Source organism: Neodiprion pinetum, chromosome 5, assembly GCF_021155775.2.
Source record: "Neodiprion pinetum isolate iyNeoPine1 chromosome 5, iyNeoPine1.2, whole genome shotgun sequence".
Classification (NCBI taxonomy): Eukaryota; Metazoa; Arthropoda; class Insecta; order Hymenoptera; family Diprionidae; genus Neodiprion; species Neodiprion pinetum.
In genome coordinates this window covers 200,713-226,701 of record NC_060236.1, presented here as the reverse complement: position 1 = coordinate 226,701, position 25,989 = coordinate 200,713, and the positions used below count along the sequence as shown (strand labels likewise).

The following is a 25,989-nucleotide window of genomic DNA, read 5'->3' as shown; positions in this document are numbered from 1 at the left end:
TGATGGACTATTCCGACGTAATTTTGCGAGAGGAATCGATTACACGTCATGTGTAGGCTCACTGAGCAACGAGTCAACATACTAAGAAATAACTCTACATCTACTTATGTGTTTGTTCTACGCAGTTCTACCTGTTCTGTTCGCATTTCTGAGATCAACAATAAGCTTTGTGGCACTTTATTCGTCCGATCCTCAGTGGAAAAACTTTTGGCACTCAGAACCGATAATAGACAAGGCAGAAGACCACCTTTAATATTTCCAATCGAGTGTTATCAGATCTGGAAAAACGACTAAACTTATCTCAATTATACATCGAAGTAATTCTACGCTAGAGAAAACGACAATGGACAGTCATTCGTCATTCATAATTTATTGAATCATTCGGATAATACCGATTAACCCCGATGAAACGGCCGTTTTTTTCCTCAATATTATCTGTTTCAGCAATATATTCACTTTCCGTCTCCCACGTCAATTATTTGGAAAAGAGACTCTCGGTAATAGATTTCAATTAATATGATACGTTAGGGAGCGTCATACATCTCCAAGTTATTCGGTGCGTGCATCTTGTTTCGCAACTGCAGTACCATGTATCAATGCTGCCATGTAGAATCACACCTTATCGTCATTTTTCGAGTCGGTATGTAAGTATTTATTATATCAACGTGTTGAAAAGTGAAATTCCACTATTTTCATAGCACCCAATTTCTCTCTTCATACATATTCCAATGACTAGGTGCTAAATATATCTTCTTACGACAACGTTATAGTACAAATATGTAACTGTGTTAGTTTCTAAAAAATGTCCTTAACCTAATATGAATAACAGAGCGAAGTCAATCCTCCATTCTTACGCTTATAACTGGTTGCCATTAACTAATATAGCTATGTGTAGATATCCGTGACGTTTAATCTAGATATTTTCATAGTCTTATTGTCAGAGTACCCGAAACGAACATAACCGGTTCTTAATTGAATTTTCTTTGGTCGTATTATTGCTTCTATCCAGCACTGTCTAAAATATATCTAATTTTCTTATTCTCCTATTCACTACCGCATTCACACTTGGAACAAAAATGGTTTTTCAAAAATTGTCTATTTTGTTCATTGCTATCAATTTCTCGGTCCTACCACTATGATGTATGGGACACATAGTTTAACCAATCGATATATCTTACAACAGGTCACGTACACAATTCAAGATTGAACTCTTTTCATATATGTTATTGACGCATTTGCTCGCGTCAAACCCTATGACAAGAATGAAAATGAGAGAAAATCACAAACTATTCTAACAAAGAATGTCATGGTGAAATTGCACTGTGCATATATCTATGATACTTCTGAAATGAGATTTCAGTCATTCACAACAAAATATTTATCAAGAAACGTCACTCATTGGCATATCCCGTCGTAATTCCTTGGCATAATAGTCAGACGAACTCCGTTTTTGTTCACAAGTACGAGCTCGGAAACAAGTCGAAGCTGTTCCTCATCCTCTACGGCCCGTACTTCGAACGCCTTGAGGACCGACAAAATGAAAACCTTCACTTCCATCTGCGCAAATTTCCATCCTATACAATTCCGTGAACCGGCACTGAACGGGACGAACGTAAACGGCTGCGGCTTAGCATTTTGAGATAAGAAACGCTCTGGATAGAATACTTCTGGTCGTGGAAAATGACGTGGATCTCGATGAAGGATGTACGTGTTAACTAGAACCGTAGAACCTGTTGGGACTTCCGTTTTCACTGCAATACAGATGTAACAAATATAAATCAACTCTGTAGTGGCAAGAAGCTTCTTCTCACAAAAGAGTGATGTTTGGGAAAAGTCCTCAAAACTGCAAACTTAGAAAGTTTATAGATCTCCGTCAGCCCGAATTTGGCATAATAAATATCTCGAAGTAGGTTGACCAAAAATCGAGTTATAGCTTACAAAGTAAAAAATTGGTCTTTGACCATTATAAAGTAATAAGCTGTAAGTCGTACGTACTTATTTTGATGGGGCTGTATATCTGTCTCGCTATGAGAGGCACAGCTGGATAGAGTCTCCAGGATTCTTTCATGCAAGCATCGAGAAACTCGAGTTTTTTCAGACCGTCCATGGTGATTTCGTTGCATCCAATAACGCTTCGATATTCTTGTAGTATTTTTTTCTGCAAATCAATAATCAGCGTCGTAAAACGGTTTTGTGAAATCCCGTATGATTGATGATACTGAAATAATGAACAGTACTCGATGCTCACCTGATACTTCGGATGTCTTCCGAGGGCGTAAAGGATCCAGGATACGCTGGTGGCAACAGTGTCGTGTCCAGCAAACATGAATGTGTTCACCTCTTCGCGGATGTCTTCGTCGGTCAGAAGGGTATTTCCACACTGTGATACTTCGAGGAGATGATCGAGCAGGGCTTGTCTTTTCCTTGGCGTCTCGTTGAAGTTACCATCGTGCTTCAATTTCCACTCCGCCTTTCTTTCAGCTATCACCTGCGAGCGGTCCAAAAATATACGTAACATAAATCATAAATATATATTCTCACTTGAACGAACGTCAAGGCGTAAAGAACGACATCTAATCATGTGTTTTCTTTCCTCATACCTTGTTGGTGAAATTGTGAATCACTTCCAATGCAGCCTGCTGTTCGGTTGCCCACGAAGTTCTGTTGAATAGAATATCAGGATGGGCCCAGAACGTGATGAACCTTTTCTGAACGATCGATGTCATCCTGAAAGGGCGATATTATCATTTTTATACCATCAATTTCCATTCATCGATTTGCACGATACTCAATATCAACGGTAGGGTTATTTCTTAGAAATTTCCGATGCGCGATATAACTTGGGGCATATCCGCCTGCACTTATGCAATTCAGCATATATTTTGTGTCCTGAATTGCATAAATTCAAGTGAATTCACCTTCGTTAAATTACGCATGGTACATTTCCACGAAATAACTTGGTATACTTCTATACATATACAGGGTTCGACTCACTTGTCAACTGCCAGTACATATTCGTTTCCACAGTTCGTTTGAGCGTTCATGTGATATCCCATGGCAGTGTCTGTAAGATACAAACAAAAAGGATCCTTCATTTCAATTCTAAACGGAGAATCGATGCCTATCGATAACAGAAGATAAACTTGTAGCTCCTGAATACAAGTTGAACAATTTTTCAGCGAACTTCAGATCATTGTCATACTTTTTGCCACCATCAGTCAAATCATCAATTCCGCAAACAAAATGGTGTATATGTAGCAGTAAACTATTTTTCAAATTGTACAAGTACCAATAACTCGATAGAAAAAAAAACAGTAAAATCTATTACGAATAACACAGAAAAAAATACAATTCCGAAGACGTGACTGATTCTGAATACAGACAAAGACGACCTGCCTGAAGTAAAAATACCACAATGGCTACCCTGATGACTACAACTCGCCGGTGGGGGTCGAGCAATTCGGTCGAATCAATCGCTAATCGATACAGAGATCCTGGAACTGGGCAAATCTCTATAAACTGGAACTCGGAAATAGAAGTAAGCGATGTAATGGAAAAATGTACTTCTACACCTCGGCGAGATCATAAAAATGGGAACAGTTCACACCTAGAAAGACCCACAATAACAACCTTACTTGTCGCCTTTTGCAGCAGACGATCGGGTCCCACGATCAGCAGTGTAAGAGGAGTACGAGGAATTTGTTCACAAGAATTTCCCGAATGACTTTTCTTGCCACTCCAAAGTGCAGGAAGCTCAAACAAGAAGCGCGAAATCTAGATGCGAACGGGGTGAGTATCACTCGTGATTGGTTAAAAGTGGAACTTCATCTGCGCTGGAACCGCCTTGTAACTTGGATTTGAATAAATCAGGTAAAGAGGTCGGCGCTCCTTTACGAGATAACCGAAAGGACCAACAGACTTGCGCAGCCAAAAACAACCGCGAGTAAGGCAGATCGGTGCCAAATCGAGGCATCGCGTGCTTCGCTTCCAGCGGCTCGTACCCATTCAAGAATCAGTGAACGTTTCAGCGAGCTTTCAAGACCCAAGACCTTTTACGTGCCGACTGCACAGCCTCCGGGTTACATCGCTCCGAGTGCTCTGAGGGCAGTTGGTGAGTGGGAGAAAACACAGTAGTATAATAGTCGAAAATGAACTCGGCAGAGGCCTTCGCGATTTTCTGGGGCTTCCTATATGACGATCCATTTTTCCATTTTTACAGCCACCCAGAGAATACTTGAATTGGCGACACCACGGAAAACAAGAACGCTACGTCCTGCTAGAAGGCACGCGGTCGTTTATGCACCCTGTAGTTCCAGGATCAGTTACTTGGCCAGGCCGAAACACTCGGTGGTCGGCAAAGAAGTCCAGAAAAATTTTTTGAAACGGAGCTTGCCAACCCAGATTCAACCTCCTCCATGGTACTACTAGTTGATGAGATCGAGATTGAACATTGTGCTTCTCGATATTAAAACGCAAAAATAAAATCGAATGAAACATTCAGAGGTAGTAGGATGAACGATGGTGATTAAGCATTGCGTACTCTGAATGCAATTTCTCTATCTGGGTACACAAAAAAAAAGGTGGCAGAAAGCGGTAAAGGTTATGACAGCCTTTATCGTTGAATCATGTAACGCACATGCATGTATAGCCAGCTCAATCGAGCAGCTTACGAAATAATCGATCCTTGACTCGGTTTGTAATTTACTAAGAAAAAATAATAATTGCAATTCGTTGCCGAAAACGTGTCACGTGTGAACACGTGATTTTAACGCACCAGGTTACATTTGCCATTGCGATTGAGGTTGTACCACGATAACAAAACGCTGTAACCTTGGGCGCGAATGATCGAATTTTTCACAGGTCAATTCGAGAAAAATGTTACGCATCGTGCGACGGTATAAATTGGGAAAATAAACAAGACCGTGGCGTAGGAAATTGAGACGGAGATGTGGAAGGAAATTTGCAAATTCTGAAGCCTTACGATAAAAATTCTGAATTTCAGGGATGTTCCCGGTACTCGTTTATGGCGGGAATTGGGATACTCAGCAAACGTGATTAGAAGGTGCCAGGAAGAGCGTAAAAAGGACAAAAACCGGAGTAAGAGGGTACGGAGATTTCGAAAGGAGCGGATGTCCCCCGAACCCTCGAAATCTGACGCCAGCGTTTTGTCCCTCACAGTTAGAAGGGATTCAAGGAAATCCCTTCGAACGAGGAGGAAAAAAGTCCGGTTAAACAAAAGCAGGAGGAAAAATAGGCAGATTTTAAGAGCATCTCGCGACCGGTGAAATTAGGAAAAACGCATCAATCAATCTCGTTATTTGCGGTTAGAGTGAAAAGTCGTTTCTTACCACATGCAAACGTTGTATAATTTGTAAACTGATCGTCGGAATGAATTTTTGTGCACTCGTAGCTTTCGCTCCACTTTTACTTTTCGTCATATTGGTTTCACGACTTACTTACCGCATATCACATCGAGGGCAGCAAGTTTAGCGTAGGGAACAACGTCGAATTCTGGTTTTCCAATCTCGGCTCTGAGTCGGGAGACGAGGACGTTGGCTTCTCGGATTGAACTGCCAAGATACTTCTCTATCACACCATTGTGGAAGCTCGAGGTCAAAAGTTTCCTTCGGGCATGCCATTTTTCACCTGAGTTTAAACGAACAAATGAGAAGAAGAAGAAAAAACGGGCTAAACTTAGCAAACTCGAAGCTAAAATCGTCGAAAAAGTTGGGTATGTACGTGATGTCCAGGTATTCTAAATATCTCCGTCCAATTCTCCTTACGCATATAGGTATATCCCGGTTTCTGGCAACAAGCCAACAGAGTTTAACGAACTTAAATTATCCATCATCAGTTCGGGAGCAGTAACAAGCCGCGCCGGCAGAAAAGCAAATTAGTAACAAAAATTCCTACGCTGTAATAATATTGCGATGCCAATTTGAGATGGGTCAGATTTTGCGGCTTCGACGCTTCATCTGCGGCATTTAAGCGAGTGATAAAAGTTTACTTTTCCTTAAAATAATAAGTTTCCGTAAAAACTGAATCAATGCCAAAGTTTCATGTCAAAATCAAGATTGCTTACAAAGTTAACGGATCGAATATTCTGACGTTTTGAACCTCACGTCTTAAGCGTATTAATAAACCGACCAAGATTTAACGGCAATGATTTCAATCATGGAATATTCCACATTAACTTTACTTCAGCGTTTTCAAATTTCCAGCCAGATCTATTTTCCACTTATTCATTTCCAAACCAACGCAATACTTCGTATATGTACGTCAGCTGGCGCCAATTCGAACGTTACTATTGAAAGAAAAAAATTTAGAAGACAAAAAGGAAAGTAGCCGCGGACTGGCGCCAACTCGCCAAAAATATCTTGTACATAACAATTAAAGCATGAAAGGCATAAAAAAAAAACAGAATGGCAAAAAAACATTCTTCAACAACTTTCGAAGGCGGCGATCACTTTTTTGCTTTCGTTTTAGTTTGCTCGCAATTCTTTGTTTCGTTTCACATATAGGTTCTATCTTCTGTTTCCTTATTGGATTGAAAATAAAAATCCGGCGGTAAAAGCAACTTAGAACGCACCGATTCTACACCGTCCTGATTGAAAAATAATTTGCGAACAGTGAGCTGAATAAAGTGTCGAATAATTGCGGATAGCGACTTACCGTCACTGGTGACGAGGCCAGTGCCCAGCCAATCGCTGAGGTACCGATACTCGATGCTTTTATCGATGTGTACAGTGCTGCTTAGTATGGGCTGAACGGATTCTACCCGATAAAGCCATATGAACGGCCGCATGCCGACCCAAACCAGAAAAATATCTCCATATTTTTCGCTCCATGACAACAGCTTGCGAAAGAAGTCTGAAAAACGAAAAATCGAAAGAAACATTAATCGTTTGAAATTTTACAGGATATGAAACAAGTGACCAAGAGGATTAAAATGGAATTCAAAAAGGATTGTTAAGATCGTCGGTCGAGTTTTAAAAACTGTCGAAAGAGGAAAAAAAAAAAAAAGAACGAAAGAAAGCCAAATAAACTTAAAATGTACGAAGGGCTGCTGGCCTTGGCAACACATCATCGCACAAGAAGTTGATAAAATTTACTTTCATGTCGCGGATCGTACGAGTTTTCGTTGGGAAAAACAAACAGTTTTTACTTTTTACAAAAAGAATTGGCGTCAGGAGAAATATTGAAGTTGATTTTTAAAAAAATGTAGACGGGCGTTTTCGAGACATGCTTTAAATACATGTAACTCATTTAACGATGTCAACGTTCTGCATTGTGAAGACGACTTATAGATAAAATGCTGCATGTTTGCCCGGACGCCTGCACCCATACCGCTGGAAAAAAGTTTTGCGCAATTTCGCGTATACTTATATCAGTTTTCAAGTAAAACCCGATTATCTTTGACCTATAATTTAATATACCTACCCGTCGCGTCGCATAAAATTATAAGTACGTGATTAGTGGACGATAGTGAGCTGATTTATTTGGATTTATGAATCTGAAAAATGCAGAGGACTCGCGATTAAAGATGACGAAAATAAACAATCAGTGATATCGAAGCGAGAAGTGCATTGACCGCGGTTATAGCTCGTAAGTATAACATATAAGGAGTGCATGAAACTACGTAAATAGCAAATCGACGCAGCAAGGAATGCGAGAAAAATTCGAGGAGAGATAATTTTTAAAAGCAAACAGTCACGTCGACGCGTGTGTGCAATAATCTACCTGTCTGTGCGAAAAGTCGTCGGCCTCGGTATAACGACTGTACATACCTACCTATATACATAGAATTCTCGGCGATGCATGACAGAGGCAGTAACCTTCGACATGCGATTTCTGCACGGCGGCCTCGAGGAGCGGCGAGATGCGCCCGAAGGACGCCGCTGCAGAAAATAAATAAAGAAAGAAGGAAGGAAAGAAAGAATAAAAAAGATCCCAATCTCCAGGCGGGAGAGAAACGACCCAATTCTTATATAATTCCGAATCCTGTATGAATGTCCTATTGTCATAAACGAGGTCGCAGAAAAATGCTGCGACGCGTAAAGTAAACGACGAGAAAAGAAGGGGCGATTCTCCGTTCACACATTTTTTTTTCACCATAGGCATATTTATAAATAAATTCGAAAATGCAATTCGATTGCAATTATTCCGTTGATACAGAAGGAGACCAAAGTCTCGTCAATAATCGTCGGAATTAATATCTGCCAAGTGCCATTTTAATGTTGATTAGGTATACCGTACCTACAAGCTTTATTACTCAATCGCAACTCTCTTCTACAGCGAACTCAGCGGACTCGATCAGGCAAGTGCAGCATATTTCATTAAACAAATTAGTGTCAACGTTAAACGCCTCTTGAATCCGACTCCTGACTTAACTGTGCAACGTCTGCACGCGCTGCTGTAGCGACGAATTGAGATCACCGCATACGCAGAGCTCGGAACTCATCTAAGGCACCTCGCATCTCAATGAAACGATTCAGTTTTAACGGTACTAATCGTATAGAAAATTTTTCAAGCCTCGGCAGAGGTGCGAAATAGAAAATAACTTAAACAGCATCGTTGACTTGTTTTTTCTATGGTGTATACCGGGAGTTTTCCGTGAAACTCACCGCTCGCCGCCAGCGGATAGGCAACCGAACCCGCTTCCGCACTCGGCGCATTCGTAACCCAACTCCGATTGCCTATCCGCAGGCGTTGTGCGTTGAGTTTCACGGAAAACTTCCGGCGCAAAGAATTCGCATTCCAGATCTGGAGCCACGTCAGCTGCCGAAAATAATGCCCGGGGTATCGCGCAATGTGGGAAATATTACGCAACGTGGAGTATTCAAAAAAATTATGCAGAGAATGAGAGCGTGCAAATTTAGAGTACGGAGTGAAAACGGCGAATCGCGGTTCGCGACTCGTGTATTGGGAATAAATTGCCCTGAATTAATTCAACTTGCGATTAATTTGGGTCACGGGGTGATAGGACACGCCGCATGTATCACGCGTGCAAGTGAACCCGTCTTGCCGAGGAGACCCAAGTGCAGCAGATGCAGGACGGTACAAAATTATTATATACCCCAGACGCTAGCTTCTCATTGCTCCATTGCACACAATACCCGTGCAAGACCCACTTTCCACGCGCTGAAATAGACCGGGGAATTTTTATTACCGTTCATGCAATAAAAACCGCGTGGAATTTGTTCGTCGGGAAACGTGCAGCAGGCGTTGTCGAACTTTAGGTGAAGACAATTAATCGAGAAAAATCAGGACGCGCATGTGGCCATTAATATACGAAAGATTTTAACCAAGTTTTTTACACATTTCAAAATCAACATTCCTGCGAGTATCGGCAAACGCTTTTTTTACTGTCCATCAAATTATACACGTATGTAGTGTTACTCGCAGATTTCATGAGAAATTTGATAGAATATAAGAAATATCCGAAAATATTCTCGTGAATTTCAAGCGTTTCTCTACATAATGCACGACACGTATTTACCTTCGATTCATTCTATTCGTAGGATAACCTTCAAACAACTCCATTTGCTTCCTCGGTACTCCATCATGCAGGCCTGGTCGTTGAATTTGCAATTGAATTCCGACCCCAAGATTTGGACGTTCTCTTTGCGTAGGTATACGCATCCGGTGAATAAAGAATTTTTTAAAATAATCCTACGATCCCTAGTTATATCCGAGGAGCAGTAGTTGCACAACAGTGTGCGACTATCGCCTGATTCATGCGCGATCTATAGATCGATTTTCGCAAGGAACCCCGTCACGCTCTTTGCCTGCTTGTCAAATTTGAGGGATTTTTTTCCTACTTTTTCTTTTTTTTTGTCCCCTTGCAATTCCGCCAAACCGAGAGTACCGATCGCGATGCCAACTTCCCAAATTCCTGCACGTGCCGACGATTAATATTTATTCCCGCCGGCGGTAACGAGGCGTATTAAGAGTCGGTAGTTTGACCCGTTGCTGTGGATGCGGAGACGAAAGGAACTCATTGTAATAAAATTATGCGATCATTTCCTGAATTCCGAGCAATCACTGATTTCAAAGAGTCTCGGTGTTGCGAGAACGCTGAGCGAGCTAAACCTATGACGAGATTCTCGTAATTACCGTCCATCGTGCAACGGGTAATCTAATCGGCTCACAGCCTTCCTTATTATTACATACATGATACTGCACGCACATGCACTGACCGTAATTACGTATACACTTGTCGATACGTCGCGTTACATAATTTTGCACACAATATAATGCACCAACACCCGTATCTATATCGTTATGTCACGTTCAGTGTAAAAACACCCAGACACGATTTGACGACGTGCGGAGTACAAATTTTAAAAGCGCACTTTAGAGAATCTGCGCTTCTCTCTTAGACAGGCTTTCTAGATTCGAGATTTTGTTTTCTTTTTTTTTTCTTGTTATTTGCAATCCCTTGATAGGCGCGAAAACTTGATTTTTATTACCTTCCGCAAAATGCAAGATAGTCCGCAATATAAATGCGAAAGTAATTTCAACGATTCACGACAATTGGTTCTGGAAAATAACTCTTAAAGAACGTAAACCCATTGCCTAGGCAATATGAATCCTTAGAGGAATTATCAACAGATCGTCAATAATTCAAATTTCGAACAGTTCCGACTTCAATGTTTCGACTCTGCGTGTATCTTTCCACGTACACACATGATATACAGATATAAATATCTATACCTATGTATATAGGTAGATTCTCATATCTTGAGATAGCCACGTGTGTGTCAGTGACATAAGACGACATCGTTATAAAAATAGCTATATATATGTGTGTAACATACCTACTAATCACACCAATGCAACCAATGAAATTCGGCATAAATATGTGTATATATATATAAATAAATTATTCGATAATATTATAATATACTCGGCAATTATCGCTCGTTTTACAGTCACTGCTGCTGTTGCTGCTGCTGCTGCAAGGCCGACGAGATACTTTGATGGCACGCGTGGGGGCGCGAAGCTATAATATTGTAGATACACACATTCGTCTGGTATGTACATTGCATACGTGATCCGCTAAAAGGTAATCTATAAATATATGTATAATGGTGAGACGCGAGGCGGTAATCAAGTTTCTCTCCCGCGGTGCAGCAGCATCGTTTAGCTGCCTTAATTAATGCATACTGTTGATATTTCAATTACTAATTCGATTTCAAGATAAAAATATATCTACGGTTTTTCCTTCTTCCTTTGTCGTATTTTTTCTCTCTCTTTCCGATTGGCATTTTTTTCATTTCGTACTATCAACGACACTTATTGGTACGATTAATTATCGTCATCCCTGGGTAAGTAATTCATATTCATTATGGAGAGATAAGGAGCTCCTTCTTTACGTAAAAATAGAAAGAAAAGTAACGACGAAGTTAAACGAAATTGTTGGTTAAGCTGATAATCGAGCCCTTTCCACCATCTACCTCGTTTTGCGCATTTGTTCCATCTAGTCGGTCAAATATAACGATAAATAATCAACCAACGTACGAGGATTACATTGTCTTCTACGTTGATCATATTATGCGATTTCACGCATTTCATACTAGAATTTATATTGTTTCTTCTGAAAAGAAATCCTTTTTCCCAATTCTTGACAATAACAATAATCGACGCAATCTCCACTTTTATTTATTGCCCGTAAAGTACGAATGTAGGAAATTTTATCTTGAGAGTAAAAATGATTTTCTCACCTTCTTGGGGACAGTTGAGTTGAAATGCGTTACCGATGAATGGAAGAGCCGGCGGCGACGGTACGTTACGAAGCGCATAGACGAACCTTCCTCTACGTACTAAGATCAGTAAAGAAACTACGAGGACTATGAAGCTGAGAAAAATTGTTACCGGCGTGACGCCACCTCCCACCAATGATCCGGCTATCGACATCGCGTCTGTTGTAGTCTACAGTCTATTATATCGGGATAGTGTGGACGAAAACGCTTCGCGTCAAATTCGATTTTTCTTTATTTTACTTTCCGCAAATTAAATTACGATCTTTTCATGTTTAGGTTTTATTTACTTTTTTGTACCGTTATAAAAAAGTATTCGCGTTTTTCACCAAGATTTTTTTTTCTGCCTTTCCCGGTTCTTCCTCCCCTTCTTCTTCTCCTTCTTCTTACGAGTTATTACGTATTTACAATTTTCGTCCGTTATGCGTTAAACTTTAAATGACGTTACATTGATTGCGATTACAGATGACGAGCTGCACAGCAATTGTTTCACGCAAAATGTATACATAGTACAACACTTCGTACGTAATAAATCGTAGACGCGCACATTTATATCTATACGTGAAATAATATCGTAATATATCCACGTGCGAATGTTTATTTTGATTTTGCTCTTTAAGTTGTTTTTAATTCAATTTTCTTCCTCTTCGTTTTTATATCCTGCGATTCTTCCGTCACGTGAACAGGGTTATTTATAATTATCGTACACGATATTGGAATTTATGTTTTTCAATTCATCTCCAGCAAATGTTCAGTCTTTTTAAATTGTGCAGAAAATCGCGCTGAGTGCTTGAAATAAATAAAATAAAAAAAAAAAAGATGAATAAGTAAAACGGTAACAACCTGTCGATTTGTAAATGCAGCACGACGATTCGTAATCATACGTTATATCGATGCGTACGAGTGAATTTTGTTGAACATTTAGTGAAACAATTGTAAAATGACGGATTAAAAATGCTTTTCGTGAAAAATGCAAAACACTTCATCCGGTCATCCTATTCATCTTCTCTTCTCTTCTTCTCCCAATTCTTCTTCTTATAATCGGCGAACACACGTGTTATATCTTCTTGCAAACATACAGAATCGAATAGTAAAGAGATAACGAAGTAACGACATAAGCGAGTAATGACGCGTCGACGAGGTCTGCGAAATCGAACCGTTGTTAAAATTTGTTTGAAATATGGGTGTTTTCTTGTTGTATTTTCTTCCTCTTACGCCCGCAATACAATTACAGCGTCACTTTGAGTTTGTTTCACGCGCGGCTCTGTCATTCAAGAGAGAGAGAAACTTGCTCGTCGCATGAAGAAGGAGTGGTCACTCAGAGCGAAAGACTCTCCCTTATATACCTACCAGCAACCACCGGCTGCTCTGGCTCTGGCCAACCGACTACATACTACCACCACTACCACTACCGCTTCTTCCACCACCGGCGTGTGTATAAGTATATCACGTATGTCGCATAGGTACAGTGCATACGGCGCATAAATGCATTGCCCGATCCGTGTACGGTGGACCAGCGTAAATATCCATGGTAAATATTTATTTATTCCTCCATACGTGTAACATTATATTTCTATGCATCACGGTTTATATTTAATTACAACGTACGGGTGTTTCTGGCAACATCCGTCGATCGATACAATTACGGGGATAATTGATTGCGATTTGCCAATTATCTCATTACCGGTTAAACATCCTTCAAATTATCATACGACTTTTTGAAAAATATTTTTCTCTTCTTTTCCTCTCATTAATATTCAACGTGAAAATTTAAGCGCGTGTTGAACAACCTCAGAAGAGAGAGAAAGAGAGATAGCGAGGAGATGGAGAGCAAACGTGGATTACACACGTGTAGGTTACACGCGCTGTGTTGTGCCTGATCGTTACGTAAGGCATCTGTGTGACCCATGTAAATATAAGCGCAATCTTACGCACATATACATGTACATATACATCCCTGTCTCTCTCTCTCTCAATAGAGAGTTTATAATAAGAGCGGAAGCCCCTCTCGCGATCCTCTCGACTCTCCATCTCACGGCATGTCAGTTACTATAATGCAACTATGTACGTGTGTGTGCGAACATCTGTACTCACGTTTTGCATACCGCAAAGCTGCAGCGATGCAACTGCAGCGTTGTGTGCATGCCTCCGCACACATGTGCAATGTGCCCTTGCCGCAAACTCGGTGAATCCGTGATGAACTTATCGTGCGGTTTGGTTCGTATACACCGCACAGTTGGTTTCTCTGTAGACGGTAGAAAAAAAAAAAAAAAAAAATACACGATGATTCTGTATTTACTATTGGCAATTTTTCTTTATACAAAGATTCCATTCGGTTTATTTGTACTCACATACCGTTAGATTCTTGCAGAGGGATCGTACACAGAATACGCGTATGATAAGATTCTGATTATTCTTTGATGCATTTTTAATCGGAACAACCGATTAAACAACAGAATAAAAAAAAATCATACATATATTTCGATAACTTTCTAACGACATCGGGCAATTGGCACGTACAACTTGGGTTAATTGCGCAAAGAAAAGTAGGAAGAGAAAAATATTGGTTAACAAAAGTGCAACCGTCTCGTCAGTGACAACGAACATTTACGGGAATTCCTCGATGATATAAAGAAAACAGCTCGTGTCTCGCCTCGTGGCTCAAGGCGAATATTCTCAGCGTGTGTCTGCTGAACGTAGAAAATATGTAATAGACACGAAACATGCATACACAGTATCCCGAGAGAGCCGCCTTTTGCGGATGTAACGGGGTCGAAAAAATCTCGGCGTCCTAGACGTCCGAAGTCCTTGCGTCGCATAAAATTACAAACAACAAGAACAAGACAGAGAACGAGAGAGAAAGAGAGAGAGAGAGAGAGAGAGAGGGAGAGAAAGAAACGAACGAGGAAGAGGCGAGTCGAGATGGTGACCTTGACCCCATGATCCTTAGAAGTAAACGCGAGCGGCGCGAGTAAACTCCTATCTACTAGGCCTCGGCGACACGTGCAGCGCGGATACGTCGATCCCATTGACTCGCGCCGCTCGTCTCGTTGCCCAAATTTCATTCGTCCCGTCTGCCTTAAGAAGGGGGGGGGGGGGAAAGGGCGGGAGGGATCAAGACGCCGCCGAGACACGTGGTGTACTCGCGGCCCCGCCGAGCCTCCTCTTCTCCGAATATCGTAGGAGTAGGTAGATGTGTACACATGTACGTGCGTCGATACGTGACTAAGAAATAGCTGAGGAGACGCGGGACACCTCCGGAATCTCGGGAATCCTTTTACTGCAAATTACACGCCCGTATGTTTACTAATTTGTTGGTAGTTTAAAAAGTACGTCCGGCGTTTGGGGTGAATATTATGATAATATGTTCTGTACGTGTACGTTGAAAGTGGAAGGTGAACGATATCCGTTTTGAGGATCGTTGAAATGATCGCTGATAGACAAATCGGGGTATTTCGTACCTGCGTATACGTGATATTTTATTATATTCTCGCGATGGAAATGAAAACACCGTTTTAACATAATATAACTCATTGTCGGTAATTTTCGAGGGCTCCGCCAATGATTTCGTAACGATCTGGAATGTCGCGTAATATCGACCATTTTTTCATTTCTTTTTATTTCGTTAATTTTTCTCTTCTCTTTTTTTCCCTCCATTCTTGCAGCGCATATTTCCAGATTTAGCCCAGGTGCGTAATAAGCTACGTAACTCGTATCGTATGCATACGCGTCTTGCGTAATACCGACGGCCTGTTCAGGTTGCACTTCTTCCCCAAATTCTGTATTCTCGCGTGCATTATATTGTGTAAGATTAATAATATACCTGGGCAATATAATACGCGTAATTGATACCTTGCAATAACAGGTAGATAATTTCCGATTCCTCGCGTATTCGATCTCACCGGTGTAGGCATAAATTTTTAATCATTTAATTTTACCATCGGACATTCGCTGATTCAACTTGATGCAATAATAGGTTGACAAAGTTCCCGGAGTGTGCGGTAATCGATTTTTACCGCAAAGAGATTTATAAAGAAAAAAGGTATAAGAAATTAATTGAACGCGGACGATAGTCGAAAGATCAACGTGAATCAGTCAAAACTTGAGAACCTTTCGACTACTGAAACGTGGAAGAAAGAGACAAAAGGAACAAACATCCGATGTCCGAAAATTCGTGCGATACGGAAAAAAAAATTAATGATCAAATTTTAAACACCCCGCTGCATAATTTACCGTGAGAAACATCGTGACTGTCGTAAATGGATTCCGAGTCATTGAAAGGATCGCAAAAATTCCTTGAGCACCGAAAGCCCGCAGGACAAAATCCTTGAGAACACGTGTATTGAAATGCATGGTAGACAAAAATGAGGGGTTATTTTGGTCCTCGTCCTCGTGTAATATTATGTATATAACAACAACAACAACAATAATAATGATAATAGTAATAATAATCACTTTAATACAAATTCTGACAGGGGAAAAGTAGGAGCTGCTGACCTTCAAAAGATGAAGGTTTTCGCCTTTTCCAATAATAACAACAACAGCAATAATACGTAGGTGCATAATCTGTACAATGCATAACGGCGCACCGCAGAGCGAGCGTCGTATCGTATTTTCGAATTACCCGCCAACGAAATTCGAAAAGCCGTTGATCCTTCGCGCCGGGGGAATCGCAGCAGCCTCGAATCCGGATCACGTCGAGGTCTATTAAAAAGATATACCCTTTGTCCAAAAATTTCGCTCCTCGTGCTGTGGGGAAATCAACCGTCGAAATTCCGATCCGTCAACGTCCGTCCAGTCGACTTTTTCATCGTTCAACACTTTACATTCGGAGATGACGTAAATATTTTATTATAATCGCGGCTCATCGGACGATATTTAAATTGAGAGAAAATTAAAAGTAGAAGAAAAGACAAAATTTTCGCATAATTCACGTGCAGCGGCTGCCTTATTTCACGTCGCGCGAAAATTCGTGAAAATGCATTGCAAAAACGGACTGAACCTTGCCGGATACGGTTTGATACCTAAAATATATGCAGACGCTGGCATAGAAACTCTGTACGCATTTTTAGAAATCGAATGTCGCTTCGTTGGTACCGAGCCAGACAACATAATATATTAAGATGGCGTTTCGACAAATTCTATTCAACTATTCGAATTTGCAAATAAAATACAATATCCGTTAGTTTGAAGGCACAGAGATTTTGGCGGACGGCCTTTTTCCATCAAACTTACGCGTACATTGATATATACTCCGCAAAATAATGAGCGGATTGCAATTATTTATAACGTGTATGTTGTAACTTTCGATAATGGGAGTCTTCGCGTCGAACCTGCACGGTGTTATCCAAGCTTATAGGTCACGAAAATGGGATTTCTGGGTAAACGATCACTGCGTCAATAAATTATTACAACGCGATTACAATACACGCTCATGATAGGCGAATGGGAAAAAAAAACACGAGGCACGAGTAGCCGCGGCCGGTGAATTATTACAATATACGTATACGAGCGCGTGATTGTCTCTTGTGCATTATATGGGGCACGTGCAGCGTATGTAACCTACGTACGTATAGGTATAATACACGTACGAATCAACGATTGCAGGGCACTTGAACCGTGTCGTTTTTCTGTATATAATGCAGGAACTGGGATGAAAGAAAGAGGATAAAATGACGAAAGAACGCGTACAATCAAAGTTGAATGAAAATAAGGAAAGAACAATTCTTGCCAGAAGCTCTCCCTTGCTGTGCTAATTTTTACTCCGTTTCTTTCATCTTCTCTTTCTCATCTTATTTGCGTTCAATTATTACACTGCTGCAGCATTTTGCATGCACGTTTATAATACGTCATATTGTCAAGCGCGTTATATTATCTCTCTGAATATCGTCCTTCGGTTTTATTAAACTGCAGCTTCTGCAGCTTCTTTTCATTGCAATTCGCATCACTGTGTGCAGCATTACGGATTAACATAAACAGTTTCAGAGACGGAATATTTTTGGAGTTTACTCCTTAAGAAACGATTTGAGTTATAGGGCCCGGTACGGAAATTATATGAGGAGTAAAATCAAGTGTAAGACGAAAACTTGAGGCGTTATAGAAAGAGACAAACATATATATTGAACGTGCAAAAGAATGAGATGGAATACATTACACAGCGTATCCTATACTCGGGGTCCCCTCTTTGTGCGGTGCTTCGTAGTCTCACTGCATAGTTCATTACCTCTGGTCCGAGAGTTGAATGTGTGCGAATGTTTGTCCTTGTGTTGTGTGCATGCGTATGAATTTATAAGACGTGACGTTATCACGTCAAAATATTTGAAAATATGGAAGAAATTGATTTAGATGATAACGAAGAGGAATCCGAAAAACACATGGATGCGGTTAATTGGTAAGCTTATCGTTTACATTTATGAATAATATACATTTCAAATACGAACCACTAGATCTTTTATTTAGTGTTTTTATTATTTTTGATTGATTGATTTAATATATTTTATATTTATATATTATTTTCATTACTTATATTAACCCTTAGCGGCACACATTTTTCCTTACTTACCATCGACTTGAATTTTGTACTCCAGGGTTTTTGGGGTCACTGATTACGAATCTGCACTCAAAATTTGAAAATTCAAAATGGCGGATTCAATGCAGCGGACCAAACGTGCAAAAACTCGTTTGACCAGAGCGAAAATTGGTACTCGGGGGTTTTCAGGGTCGCTGATTACGAATCCGCACTCAAAAGTTGGAAATTCAGGATGGCGGATCCGATATGGCGGACCAAAACGCAAAAAGTCGTTTGACGAAAGCGAAAGTTGGAAATTCAAGATGGCGGATCCAATATGGCGGACCGAAAATGTAAAAAGTCGTTTGACGGGAACGAAAGTTGGTACTCAGGGGTTTTTGCGGTCACTTATTACGAATATGCACTCAAAATTCGAAAATTTTTGAAGTAATATAAATAATCCGAATAATTACAGATATATGTTTGTTACTCCTATCATTTTGGAAGATGCGTTCATTTACCCTCTTTTTCTATTCGATATATATCATAATTATCGTTCGTAAGGAGTAAACTCCAGTCGTGCGTCGAAGCTGACACACACTCTTTCTTTTTTTTTCTTTTTCCTCTTATTTTTTTCTTATTTATTTTTCCTCTCATTCTGCAACACCCGTATCATGTGTACGTACGCGACGTGCAGCCGCAACGGAGCGATTCAATATCGCGCGGAATACACAAACAAAAAGTATACGTGCATATTATAATACAAGTCATAAATAAATGCGTGTGCGTACGCGCGTGTACACGTGTGCATATATAGTTCAAGGCGATGAATCAAGCGCGTGTAATAATAATATTATAATACAAATGAGCGCGTGGCAATAATAATTAAACGGCCTAAATAAATATTTTCACACATGTGTCTGATGCGCGTATACCTATACATATTATAAATTGACATTGAGCACGGCAACGTATTATTGTACGTATACTTGTGTCATGAGGAGCAAGCATCGATTCGATAGACATTAGAAAAGACAAGTTTCGCGTATACGTGTGCGCAACGTTACCGCGCCACGTGTCCGAATGATTTTCGGGGAAACAGGTAACTTGAATGTTATTACATAGGTAGATTCCCTATTTTAGGTATATATATATATATAAATAAAAAAGTTCGAAATTCGAAGAGAGAAACAAAAAAAACCTTTGGGGGGGATAAATGAAGAAATAAATTGAGGACATCCGTGTTGTACAAGTTAAGGCGCCAAATCTGATCACATTTGTTGGGCGTATGTGTGTGTACCTACTATGCGAGCCACGTGCGCGCAACTTTGGGGCCATTCACGAATTATTAATTGGCACGTCGTGTTTATACGTAGAAATCCGTTGAGTCGAGCGGTCGGGATATATTACGCAGAAGAATGAAATTTTAGAGAAAATAAGAAGGAGAGGAAGACAAAAAAAAAAAACTCGAGACCGCAGAAGTAACGACAGGAGCGACGAAGACGAATGATCCTCAAAACTGAGAGACGCCTTACCGATTCCTTGATTGCAGATTGAAATGTACCTTTCGGTTCTTCGTTGTTTCCATTTTTTTCAAATATTAGCGAATAAGACGAGTTAACTTGATCTCGAATTCAAGAATGTAGGCGAGAGTTAGCCTGGCGCCTGGCTTTGCGGTTCCTGATATTTATATTATAAAAATTTTATACTCCTGCTGCACCGATATTCGGTCGGATGTGACGTAGAATCGAAAGAGTGGGATTTTCAAACGTTCGAACGAACACTTTTATTATTTATAACCTGCGATGAGACGAAAATTATTCATCCTATCCAAATAGTCAAGATGAAAAGCGTAAGGTTGACTGACAAATTGTTCGCGGGCAAGAAAAACGAACTTACACTGCATAGTATACAAAAGATTTTTCTGTACGTGTGAATTAACGAAGGAATCAAATTGGCTGCGTAGCCGACCGCGACTTGAATATTTATATCGGGTGTAAGAGAATTTCGGTCACTCGCCAAACATCGAATGCTCATACTTATTTGAGGTCGAACAAAATGACGGAAAGAACGATTTGTATAAAATTTTACTGCGAATGAAATCGCCAAGGTTTAGAATTCAGCTTGTGAATAGAGTATGATTCGATTCACATATCCCCTGCACTCGTGAATATATTTACCCGCGCACAGAAAAGTCTCGAGTTTTTGAGTATGAAAAAAAAAACCAGAAAAAAAAAAAACCAAGCGTCAACACATTTTTCTGCACATTGTATTTCTATACACGTTCACCACCATGATCTAGACGTCTGCACAGCGCCTTTTCAATTCCATTCTTAGGGTAATTTTCCTTGCCTATTTCAACCTGGCATATTTTGTACTGCATATCTACATTGTGCAGTTATTGTTATCCGCGCACGCTGTAAGTCGTACGTTACAATTTTTTTCGTTTCTTTTCCGAACCAAACATTTTTATACACTCGTGTATAAGACGTTCCAGCTACGGTTTTGCGTACATATTCACAAACGTATTTATTCACGGTCTAACTCTACGCGGTGAGCATCACGCGAAAATACTCCACTCACCGGAAGTTAAACCAAGCCTCACGTTCAAGTAGAAAGCTTCCCTATAAATTCCTGTAATTCGTAAAATCTCTGGTATAATCCTAGATGGATTTTTATATCATCTTCGAGGTTATTTTAATTATACGCCCTCGGAGGAAGGTTTACAATTATATCATACACAAGCCACTTATACAACATGTATATTCAATGCGTCCAACTTTTCCTCAAATCACCGTAAACATCTCCTCTGTGTGATTGTGAAATATATGAAGCGTTGCGTAAAATTTGTTTATCTATTTAATATTAACAAATATCTCCGAGTATATAGATGTAGTGAGATTTATAGACACTAACGAACGTGGCGAAACGTATGAAATATATCGCGAAGCTAGATGATCGCCCAGCGCGTGGTTAACACATTATAATAACCCAGAAAAATAACGTCTCTATACCTAGAATTACGCATGCTAAATAGTATACGTTACTTGTTTTTCTACAATGATACGTAATAATGTGTATTATAGACCGAATATGAAATAGATACACAATTGCCGCGTACGATCGTCATAATAAATTCCACGATTATTACACGCAAGTATGTAAGACTAGCAAGAATAACGAAATATGGAAATATCGAGGAAACTCGACATGTGGATAACATGTGAAAGATTTCATGCAAATGTGATCCGTAAAAATCGCGAACGTTGCAACATCGGTCGAAAACTTATAAAAGATACATGTTCGCGATTCCGTGATGAAGATTTATAAAGTTTGAAAAATCGCGATTGCACGACACATGCTACAATACAACGTACATCGGCAAAACTGATTTACAAAAGGAGTCTCTTTATACACAGAGAGATTCGTTGCAGCGTTGCTCTCGGTGGAGCTGCGGGAAATTCTCGCATATGATACGTATAGGTATAATCTGCATAGATCTATACGAATGTGCAAATGCAGTCCGTACGCGAGTGCAACGAGATTAAACTAGATAAGTACGGATACCGCGCGAAGAGAACTCTTCCGCCTATCGCAGGTATACCTGCGTTGGCGTACCGGAGATATTGCGATATTGCACATCGCACGGCTAGGCCTGCGAGTAAGTTTTGCCGGGTCCACGACCGCTCGGGACCGCTGTAGTTAGCTTCTATATAACTCGCGAACATTGCTCGCGCATGTGCGTATACACACGCGACGCACATATCGATATACATATATACATGTATTTACTATAGGCAATGATGTGCGCATGCCAGCGAGTAGATGTATTGTATATATTTAGCGAAAAGGTTATTGAACTATTCTAGAAGCTGAAAGGCCTTGTACCCTTGCAGTATAACGTGTACGCATTACATGTGTATGTATTCACGTGGTATGTACTAGATACGCTATTACGCGTACACCGATATAGGTGTGTAGGTACAATAACTCTAGTGCAAGTCTCGGGATGCTGCCGCGAGCTCGGAGCTATGAACTCTACAAGGTGCACCGCGTGCAGGGAGAGAGAGAGAGCGAGAGAGAGAGAGGGGGGGGGGGGGGGGGGAGAGAGCGAGAGAGACGAACCCAGTCTTGCAGAAACCAGATTTTGCTACTATCGTAATTAATAGTACTAGTATACATATACATAGAAACAGTAACGATATTATGGTTTCGGTATATTACACTACATTACACGTATCGTAATCTATTATCGCAGCTTGTCTGTACTTCGGATATGTAATAATATAATATTTGTGTAACATCTGATTTTGAAATTATCTCTATAAGGCGTTTTTTTATATCCTCTTTCTGGTTCCCTTTCATTCAACTCGTTCATGCACTTTCTTTCCATTTTATCTCACCTTGACCAAACAGTGATTACAGGGATTGCACGTAATGAAAAAAAAAAAATATATACACAAAAATCCCGAATATGACTGCAATTGTGGAAACAATATTCGCGTGTACTTTGAAAAAGATACAAAATTATTTTTAAAAAACTGCAAAAACTGTAAGGAGCTGACTATGTAATGCAAAACTGAACGTATGTAAGTTACTATAATCTTGCACACGTGCGCGTTAAGTTGAAAAGCAAATTTTGGTTCGCAATACGACGAGCAATTGCAAGGTTGAAAATTTGCCTTGTCATTCCAATTTTCCAATCAGTTACGAAGTTGAAATTAGGCATGAAGAATTCGAATGATTTTCGCGCGGCAATTAAACAGACTTTCAACATTTTCGAAGTGAATCACGGATACCTAAATAATACATTCGCGTACCAGAGTTACTCAACCGGCACATAAGTACAACTGGTACATAAGCAAGGTCGGTGTAGAGAGATTATATCAACCTTTCAATTACGTTATCGCATTTTTCCGCTCTTATACAGTACGAGACTCTCTCGCCCTAGATAACAAATTCCACGTGTTAACGACACTACGCAAAGCTACCCTTGACACATATCTATGCAATGTCGACGAATAAAAAAACTAAGAAAAATTCCACAAATCTGGCACCGTCATCTTTAACTCTCATTTCCAACCAACTATTCCCATTCTCGCATTTCCCCCTGACAATGCACAACAACAACGCATCATCATTCGATTAGCACGTCATATTGCGCACGATAGCTGCACATCGTGTCTTACTGTAGTTTTAGGTAACCCGTAAACACGCCACGTTATATTATACGATTTCTAAATACTCCCAACTATTTCTTATTATGTATACATGTGTTTACACATGTAACGCTTCTTATATACGAATTTCAGAACAAACATTATCACGTATATTATATTAACGTATAACGCATATTTCGGTAACCACACGCGCGTACGACGCGTGTTACATATGTATATATATTTTACACACGCGTAGTACGTTTCACTGATCATCACGCGTAGTATGCCGACGTCGCAGCCTTGAGTCAACGGTACGGAAACCAAAAACAGGCCAAAAAGAAGGAAAAGAAGTAAAAGAAGCCAATGAAAAAACAAAGTTGAAAATTCCTCGGACTACCGTACTACCGGCTGCAGCTCGGTGCGTGACTACAAAGTATTCGGATAACACGTCGGTGTAACAATGCCGGAATTTTGACAACAATAGTTCTGTAAACTGATAAAAACATTCGCTTCCTGAAATTTTGGGCGCGTCCCGCTGAAGTGCCAAAAAATGAAGATTAAAAAAAAAAGGTTGGGAAAAAAGTAATCCATCGAGAGAATAAATTGTCAATATCGAGTTAAGGAGAGATCCGTTTGTTTTATCTCGTTAGTAGCTGAATTAAACTGAACTGGTTGACACTCGGGGAGTGAGTGGAAGAGCGGGAAAAAAACACAGCTTATTATCACATCTACATAGGTTCTCGAACGGAGAAAAGCGGAAAAAAGTCGTTAAAAAGACAATGAACGAAGAGAAGGAAGAGAAATTCATAATTGCAACAAGTTTCCGTTTTTCACCGCATGCATATTTTTCCGTTTTAATATATATATTATACATATATACGTATACGTAAAGCATATTTTTACATTTTTACTTTCGTTCGAACCGAAACCTTTACCGGAATGTGAAAAAAAAAAAAAAACTAGAACCAATAAAATTATTCCCGTCTATTGAATATATACGAAAACAAGCATTAAAAACACACATGCGCACACACTCGCACGCGTGGCTATCAATTTCTGTCCCCCAGGAAAAATGTGCAGAAGAGGATGAAGAGAAATTTTCGCAGGCGTGAGAAAAAATGTTCCGCACAGTGGATGAAGATTGTCCATGGACCATGGACATGCCCACGGAACGCCTCTCACCTGCCAAATTCGAAAGCCTACGAGTAAGGCCCCGATGTTCACTTAAGTCGGTTATTTACCTGGGCCAGACCCCACGTGTAGGAATTTCGTTGTTTACGCGACGGTGTGCCTATAATCGCATCGGCCTAACGGATAACGCGGTGATGACGTGAAATGAGGAAATCGTAATGGCGTCTTACGGAGTTTCTTAGGGGCCCAATTGACATACAGAGACGGTCATGTGTGGCACACGTGTGGCTGTTCGGAACGACCGTAAGGGGGGTGCGTATGCCTGACACGATGAAACCTGCGGAGGACAATCCCGCCTCCATCTTCCCCCGTTGGGAAAAAGAGACACATTAAAAATAAATAAATATATGAACACAAGAAAATAAAAACAAGTATCCGGACTTCGGTCAAGGCTTTTCTATATATATATATATATATATATATATATATATATACGTATTTATATACATGTACGCGCGTGAGCTTGAAAAATTCTATTTATTTTTACACGTGGTATACCTTTTAATGTACATATCTCTATGTATATATGTATATATAGATAGGCATAACCGCGATAAGTCCTGCAGTGCATGCACGTGTCGAGTTCACACGTGTCTCTGAAGCTCTCTCTCTCTCTCTCTCTCTCTCTCTCTCTCTTTCTATCGTTTTTATTTCTCTATTTCCAAGAACTTACGCAAACTAACATTACACATCAGACTGCAACATGTATTATAATGGACATACCCGCACGACTTACGCATGATTCTCAATTATTTCGAAACGGACGTCAAGTATTCCCTAATGGGTTTTTCCATTTTTGGATACAGCACACACTTCAATAAGACGGGACTGAATTTCCTCACTGCAAAACGTCGTTACAATTTCAAGATCAAAGACAGGAAATTAGTCCCATTAGTTGCAACTTATTCATTACCCGGAATCGGTAGTGAATTATTGCGGGTATGGAAATTCGAAACTACGATTTGAATTTTCAATTTAATTCTTTTTTTTTCAGCAAAATAACCAGGACGATTGATGCGACTTCAATTTCTTAGATCCTGACGCTTCGGAAGAGAAGCTGTGAGAAGAGTAAAAAAAATGTCGGTAAAAAGATCAAAGCTTTTTTTATTAACTAGCAAAAATTTTTTTCCATCATTTCAGTTTTATGGATGAATTTTTTTTTTAACGAACACTACTTATTTCTTATCACTTAACTTGGTACCTTTGAATATTCAATTTTCCCAAGATTGCACCGTTATAGATTTTTATACACTGTGTTAAAATGAAAGAAAATAAAACATAAAATCACAGAAAGCAGCCGCTGGTGCCAAATTTTCTCGAAATTTGAACAACATCCAAATCGTTACCGTTACGATTATACGATAAT

At 40.0% G+C, this 25,989-nt stretch overlaps 1 protein-coding gene across 3 annotated transcripts in view; it reads right to left on the bottom strand.

Moving 5' to 3' along the window:
- Positions 1–354: 354 nt before the first annotated feature.
- LOC124219789 (cytochrome P450 4c3) overlaps positions 355–25,989 on the bottom strand; it is a 52,163-nt gene continuing 26,528 nt past the window's right edge. Inside the window, exons 1-8 of one of the 3 annotated variants that reach the window (XM_046627903.1) lie at positions 13,857–13,935; positions 6,673–6,870; positions 5,461–5,646; positions 2,995–3,064; positions 2,601–2,727; positions 2,249–2,488; positions 1,996–2,158; positions 355–1,751 (exon numbers count right to left, since the gene is read on the bottom strand). In XM_046627903.1, coding sequence (XP_046483859.1) covers positions 1,396–1,751; positions 1,996–2,158; positions 2,249–2,488; positions 2,601–2,727; positions 2,995–3,064; positions 5,461–5,646; positions 6,673–6,870; positions 13,857–13,920 — 1,404 coding nt within the window. In that variant the 5' untranslated portion in view covers positions 13,921–13,935 and the 3' untranslated portion in view covers positions 355–1,395. Of the gene's footprint in view, positions 1,752–1,995; positions 2,159–2,248; positions 2,489–2,600; positions 2,728–2,994; positions 3,065–5,460; positions 5,647–6,672; positions 6,871–11,726; positions 12,728–13,856; positions 13,936–25,989 lie in introns of those variants that run through there. The other 2 variants (XM_046627902.2, XM_069136445.1) reach the window with 2 other exon arrangements.